This window comes from Triticum aestivum, chromosome 2B, assembly GCF_018294505.1.
Source record: "Triticum aestivum cultivar Chinese Spring chromosome 2B, IWGSC CS RefSeq v2.1, whole genome shotgun sequence".
NCBI classification, from domain to species: domain Eukaryota; kingdom Viridiplantae; phylum Streptophyta; class Magnoliopsida; order Poales; family Poaceae; genus Triticum; species Triticum aestivum.
Genome location: NC_057798.1, coordinates 27,154,772 through 27,162,311, shown reverse-complemented (window position 1 = coordinate 27,162,311; position 7,540 = coordinate 27,154,772). Strand labels below are relative to the sequence as shown.

Sequence of the window (7,540 nt, the reverse complement as noted above, 5' to 3'; positions counted from 1 at the left end):
CCCCACGCTATTGCTCCCCGGCAACGGCGCCAGAAAAGAGCTATATAATCCCCAAGTGTAGGGAATCATCATAGAAATTCCCAAAGGTGGAAGTGATAAGTATGCAATGTCGAACCCACAAGGAGCTAAAGGCAAGATCAATATCCTCTCAAGTCCTATCCGCCACTGATACGACTCTACGTACACCAAACATTTGCTTTCAATTAGAAACGAGAAATAAAACTACGTTGTGGGTATGAAGAGGATAAATTTGCATGATATCGGAGAGCTAAGATATAAAAATAGGTGTTGTTATCATAAATTTAGAATATATTACTAGATATTATAAATAGCGAGTGTGGAATAATGATGGGTCGGTGTGTGGAATTATCCTAGGCAATTGTTAACAAGACAGGTAGTCATCATTGCAATTTCATATGAGGGAGATGCATAAGCTAACACACTTTCTCTTCTTGGATCATATGCACTTATGATTGGAACTCTAGCAAGCATCCGCAACTACTAAAGATCATTAAGGTAAACCCCTACCATAGCATTAACATATCAAGTCCCCTTTATCCCATACACAACAACCCCCTTACTCGGGTTTATGCTTCTATCTCTCAAGCAATCCACTATAAGCGAATCATGAACGTATTGCAACACCCTACAATGGGAATCCCTCACGCTTGCGCGACACAGAGGGCACAATAGGACATCACCAAAATAAAACATACAACCCATACCAATCTAGATCATCAATTAACCCAAAGACAAAGAATATCTACTCAAAACATCATAGGATGGAAACACATCATTGGATCATAATATGTGGCATAAAGCACCATGTTCAAGTAGGGATTAAAGCGGGATGCGGGAGAGTGGACCGCGTAAAAGAGATGAGGATGGTGATGATGATGGTGATGTTGATGAAGATGATCACCGCGGCGATGATTCCCCTCCAGATGGCACTCCGGCGCCACCGTGAGAGAGGAGGAGAGGTTATCCCCCTTGTGCTTCCTCCTCCATGGCCTCCCCCCTGGATGGGGAGAGGTTCTCCCTCAGGTCCTTGGCCTCCATGGCGATGAAGGCCCCTCCGAGATCCTTCTTCATGGCCTCCGGTGATGATGGCCCCCTCCAGCAGGGTGCCAGAGAGGGCCTAGATTGATTTCTTGTGGCTACAGAGGCTTGCGGCGGCGGAACTTCCGATATAGGTTATTTTCTGGAGGTTTGGGCATTTATAGGAGAGGTTGGCGTCGAGAACAAGTCAAGGGGGCCCACGGGGAGTCCACGAGGCAGGGGGGCGCACCCCAGGGGGGTAGGGGCGCCCTCCACCCTCATGGGGCCCACGGGACTCCCCTCCTGTAACTTTTTGTTCCGGTATTTTTTATATTTTCTAGAAAAAATCTCGGTTGATTTTCAGCGCATTTCGAGAACTTTTATTTCTGCACAAAAACAATACCACGGTAGTTCTGCTGAAAACAACATCAATCCGGGTTAGTTCTAATCAAATCATACCAAAATGATATAAAACTATTTTAAACATGGCATGAATACTTCATAAATTATAGATACGTTGGAGACGTATCAACACCCTACTCCTATGAGCATATTTGAGAGACTGAGCCGGCATATCATCATTGACGAAGTCACCTCAAGCGCCTGTAGTCAACGGAAACGTCTTCTTTCACAGAATGCACATCACCCTATATCCTGAAATAAATCCAGGATAATGCGAGCACCAGGACTTGAACCCTGATGGGGTGGGGATACCGCTATCCTCCTAACCATCAAACCACAGGTTGGTTCGCTCATGAACTACTTTATATCCGAATTGTTGTCAATAACTAAGACACGATAATGTGATACTAATATTTAGCATGTCAGAACTGTTTAACTCAAAAGAAAAATATTACATATGACACATGCAAAAAAACTATGTCTAAATCATAATAAAAAGTGTTCAATTTTTTGTTGGTCATGTGCTATATTTTTCTGAGAAGAAAGCAATTTTTTGCTTTTATTTTTCCATTCAACCCGCTAGCGGCCGTCGCCAAAGTACAAGCAGCCGGACTTGGGAGTTTCTGTTGTGTGTGACACAAACTCCACAGTTTTCTTCATTATATTAACCAGAGATAGACGGTCTTTGTAAACGCTTTCAATATTTATGTTGTTTCTCATGTGGAGCATGGGGGATTCCAAGGAGTTTGTTTATGTCGTAATGCCGATGATGGGTAATGAAGGAGGTGGAGGAGGGGGTCTTGAGCCATTACAACACACGGGCATTTGTGCTACACAGAAAAGGTTTTGATGAGATGTTTTCACATATTTGATTCACTAAATTTGAAAATGCATCATATTTTCTTTCGTTATAACGCACGGGCGTATGTGCTAATAATGGAGTCTGGCGTAGACATGAGCAGAAATTTTGAAACATATTATCCACTTTGCAATATACTCTTTTTAGGAAAAATAATACAGTAGAGTTCCATTGTATCTGAACGGCAAACTCCTTCGACGCATTGGTGCACCTTGCACCTACCACTGCGGATCAGTACGTCGACCCTCTCCTACCACCGCGTCCATCAGCTCTTCGTCGGCGACTAGCCTGGCGAGCGCATCACGGGCGACGCACACCTCCAGCTCCATGCTCCCTGCCCCTTCGCCGCCCTCGTAAACCGTGACCATCCCGTCCACCTTGTTCCCGGCGCCGCTCCGGACGGCTACCGGCCTGCCCCACCCGAAGTCGTTGCCGTACACGTCGAACCGCGGCGATCCGGTGACCACCATCGCCGCAGGAGGAAATCGGCCGTACTCGGACAAGTACTTGAAGCCGGGGTTAGCAGCCCACGCCGCGAGCTCGTCCTTCACGCTCGCCTCGTCGACAGCAGCCACGGCCTGGTTCAAAAGCCACGCCGCCCAGCCCAGCCGGCCATCGCCCAGTATCTCGCCGACGGTGGACCTGCCTGCGACTCGCGTCACCGCGTTGCCCAGATAACCCTGCAACATGCCCTTCACGCGTGTCCGGCATCCCACGGGGAGCGCGCACGTCGTCTCCTGGTCCGGCGCGAGCCCACGGGCCCGACACATTGCTCGCCATAGATGTGCAAGCACGGCTTGCAAGGAGGAGATGGTGGCTGTGCCGGTGGCCATCTCAGCGTTCGCTTTCGCCTTCAGCTTCTTCACGCTCTCCGACGAGAAACGGAGCGAGCATTCCTGCACCGGCGGGTACTCGAACCGCCTGGCGATGTCCTCCACCCTGGCAAAGGGGAGAGGGATCGGCACGGTGCAGCCGTCGAGGAACCATCTCTTAGGAGGTGGGGCCACCGTGGAGATGTCTCCGTTGGCGGCGGCGCGGCTCCGGCTGATATCCGACCATGCGTTGAACAGGTCCCAGAACGTGGTCCCGTCGGCGGCGCCGTGGTTCAGCGACATGGCGACCACGAGGCCATCGGCGAGCTCCGTGACCTGCGCGGCCAGGACCGGCCGGCCGGGGTCGACGATGGCGTCGGCGCCGAGCATCCCGCTGAGAGGGAAGAAGGACCACACCACCCGTGGGATGACGTGAAGCGGGCCGGCGATGTCGGCGACAGCCACCCCGGGCGCCACGGCGTGGACGAACTCGGCGCCTTCGTCGCCGCAGCGGAGCGAGATCGTCAAGCTCGGCCGAGGTGACGGCGCCCCGTCGTCGTCGGTGGCCCCCGGCGCGACGGTGAAGCGGCCGGCGAGGGGGTAGAAGCGGCCCACGGCGCGCGCGAAGGACGACGCGAGGTGTTCGACTGCGTGTGCGCCGGCAGGAGGCTTGGGCAGGACGACCCCCTTCTGGATGTAGTCCACCGTGATCCGCCGCAGGTCCCATGGCGTCAGGTGGACGGTCTCAGGCTCCCCCGGCAGGGAGCTCGTTTGATAATCTGGCTTGAGCATACGCCGAGATACGATCTGGACTCCGCGGCCTTCCATTTTGATCGCCGGAGCAGAGTAGCGAAACTGTTATTTTGCGTTCGACCGTGTTTGTTGTATCATTGTATGGCCATGGATTGGGCGATATAAATAAGCCTATTAGCAGGTACTGCCTCGTTTTTATTTACTTTGTATGTTAAAATTGACTAAAGTCAAATTTTATAAAGTTTGATATAGTTTATAGAAAACAATATAAACATTTATCATAACAATATAATAAATCTAATGATATTGATTTGTTATTATATATGTAAATATATTTGTTTATAAACTTTGTCAAAGTTTATAAACATTGACTTTGACCAAAGATAATATGCGGCAAATAAAAACGAAGGAAGTACATGCACACATACACTCAACTTTATAGACAAAGTCAATGAGAACACTTTCTTCCATTAAATGAACATCACTAGAAAAGCTGGTATAAATTGAAATAATGCAAGCACCAGTGAAAGAACTTGAACTCTGATAAGGCCTTGTACAATGAGAGGTGCTTAGAGAGATGCTTAGAAAAGTAAACCGGTTTTTTCTGAAGCACCGGTGCCAATTTCTACAAGAGAAACGCTTAGTTAAGCATCTATCCTATACAAATAAGCACCGGTGCTTAAGAAAAGCCTGATTTATTTCTCTAAACACCTCCCCTAAGCACCTCCCATTGTACAAGGCCTAAATTGGTACCAGCATAAAGAACCTAACCATAAGTTAGGTTCAGTTCACACCCGAGAGGGATATAAAGACAAGACAACGATGTGATCGGTTTTCCATGAAAAACATGGGAGTGGCTACAGTCAAAAAAGTCTATCACTGCGTTTTATAAATAAAGCAACCAACACATCCATACATCAAGTTCAATAGGGCATAGAAATTAAAGTCCGTTGGGCAACAACAAAAACATGCCAGAAGGAAAGAAGAGAGCAGTTATTTGTTAGGTGCATGTGGAAAATAAATTATAATGGCTATGTGCACAAAACAAAAAGCAAATAGAGCAACGTCACGGCATTAGAAGACTGGTTTTCATAAATTTAAATTCTTTTGTAGCTTTTTAGCGGAGGAAATCTTTTCTAGCTTAAGATGTCTAATCATTTGCACCCTCCGCACTCATCTATTGATTAAGTGATCAGTCCTAATCAGCTAGGATTCGATGTTAAACAAGTCATATATACATGTGCGTATATGATATGACACATTGGGCTCAGCCAATCAACCATAGAGCAGTTCATCCACACAAAGACTTAATACATAAATGATGCAATTGATGATGAAATCGATGACGTCGAGCCATCATGAGTTGGAGACAAGATTACGGAGTGTGGAGGGTAACGGGGTGAGGTGTGAGCCAATGATTGGATTCAGCGGGGAGAAATTAGAGCATGGTTAATAATATAGTTTTTTGCTGCCTATAACAATGTTGTCATGTCGTCTATACGCAGCGTAATAGCCAACACTTATAATAGTTAACTATATAGAAGTACTACTTTATTAATATAAGACCCGCCTTTCATTCTCACAAAGCCATAAATCTACTGTTTCTCTTTTTTCTCCTCTTCTCTCTCTTCCAACTCATTAAAAACAGAATTTTTAAATCTTTGTAGCCCGCTTACATCAGCTTATTAATTATACATGCTCTTAGCTAAATGATTACACAAAAAGTTTGCAAGCAAAGCTTTAGGTGTAGGTTTATTGGTTGCCCTTTTTGCTTGTGGCACCATTCTTTTTCTTTCCTTCAAATGTACTTCATCTCTAGAGCTACCATAAAGATAATATGTGAGTCTATACCAACGAGCTGAGCAGGCATGTTCAACTTTTGTATTTAATATGATAAAAAGACACATCTTTATGTATAATGTTTTGGTCACACAAGCGAGTGGCTGCGACAATGACCTCCAAATTAGAATTTCTAGACTATATGTAGAAAAGCACCTACAAAATTATATATGCTGACCAACCTATGACAAACACGGTAAGATGAAATAATCCATTACATTTATTCACATATGCTAACTTATCTATCTATACATATACTAAAGTGCCTAAGGGCATATCCAAGGAGGGGCCCTAAGCTGCCCGCAATTGTCTGGACCGCGCGGTCCGGACATGCTTTGCCATCCAATGCGGGTTTGTCTATATCGGTCCGCTGAGCGGTCCGGACATACTTTTCTCGGCAAACTCAAGACGAATGCGGGGGCTTTGTGGGAGTCGGGATAGAATCCACGTAGGACTCCGACACCCCGGCCCATCCAAATGTTAGGGAACGTAACAGAAATTCAAAATTTTCTTACGAGTCACCAAGATCTATCTATGGAGAGACTAGCAACGAGGAGAAGGAGAGTGCATCTACATATCCTTGTAGATCGCTAAGCGGAAGCGTTCAAGAGAACGGGGTTGAAGGAGTCGTACTCGTCGTGATCCAAATCACCGAAGATCCTAGTGCCGAACGGACGACACCTCCGCGTTCAACACACGTGCAGCCCGGTGACGTCTCCCATGCCTTGATCCAGCAAGGAGAGAGGGAGAGGTTGGGGAAGACTCCGTCCAGCAGCAGCACAACGGCGTGGTGGTGGTGGAGGAGCGTGGCAATCCTGCAGGGCTTCGCCAAGCACCGCGGGAGAGGAGGAGGACTTGGGAGAGGGGGAGGGCTGCGCCAGAACTTGGGTGCGGCTGCCCTCCCCACCCCCCACATATATATAGGGGCAAGGGAGAGGGGGGTCGGCCCCCTCAGATCCAATCTAAGGAGGGGGCAGCGGCCAGGGGGGTTGCCTTACCCCCCAAGGCAAAGGGGGGCGCCCCCTTTTAGGGTTCCCCCAAACCCTAGGCGCCTTGGGCCCTGGTGGGAGGGCGCACGAGCCCACCTGGGGCTGGTCCCCTCCCACACTTGGCCCACGCTTCCCTCTAGGGCCGGTGGCCCCACTTGGTGGACCCCCGGGACCCTCCCGGTGGTCCCGGTACGTTACCGATAGCACCCGAAACTTTTCCGGTGACCAAAACAGGACTTCCCATATATAAATCTTTACCTCCGGATCATTCCGGAACTCCTCGTGATGTTCGGGATGTCATCCGACACTCCGAACAACATTCAGTAACCACGTATATCTATTCCCTATAACCCTAGCGTCATCGAACCTTAAGTGTGTAGACCCTACGGGTTCAGGAACCATGCAGACATGACCGAGACATTCTCCGGTCAATAACCAACAGCGGGATCTGGATACCCATGTTGGCTCCCACATGTTCCACGATGATCTCATCGGATGAACCACGATGTCGAGGATTCAATCAATCCCGTATACAATTCCTTTTGTCTAGCGGTATGTTACTTGCCCGAGATTTGATCGTCGGTATCACGATACCTTGTTCAATCTCGTTACCGGCAAGTCTCTTTACTCGTTCCATAACACATCATCCCGTGATCAACCCCTTGGTCACATTGTGCACATTATGATGATGTCCTACCGAGTGGGCCCAGAGATACCTCTCCGTCACACGGAGTGACAAATCCCAGTCTCGATTCGTGCCAACTCAACAGACACTTCCGGAGATAGCCGTAGTGCACCTTTATAGCCACCCAGTTACGTTGTGACGTTTGGTACACCCAAAGCATTCC

At 48.2% G+C, this 7,540-nt stretch overlaps 1 protein-coding gene across 1 annotated transcript; it reads right to left on the bottom strand.

Moving 5' to 3' along the window:
• Positions 1-2,371: 2,371 nt before the first annotated feature.
• Positions 2,372-3,973, bottom strand: LOC123040107 (uncharacterized acetyltransferase At3g50280-like). The gene has a single exon (XM_044463039.1). The coding sequence runs from the start codon at positions 3,937-3,939 to the stop codon at positions 2,518-2,520; it is 1,422 nt and encodes a 473-aa protein (XP_044318974.1). The 5' UTR covers positions 3,940-3,973; the 3' UTR covers positions 2,372-2,517.
• Between the last annotated feature and the right edge of the window lie 3,567 nt (positions 3,974-7,540).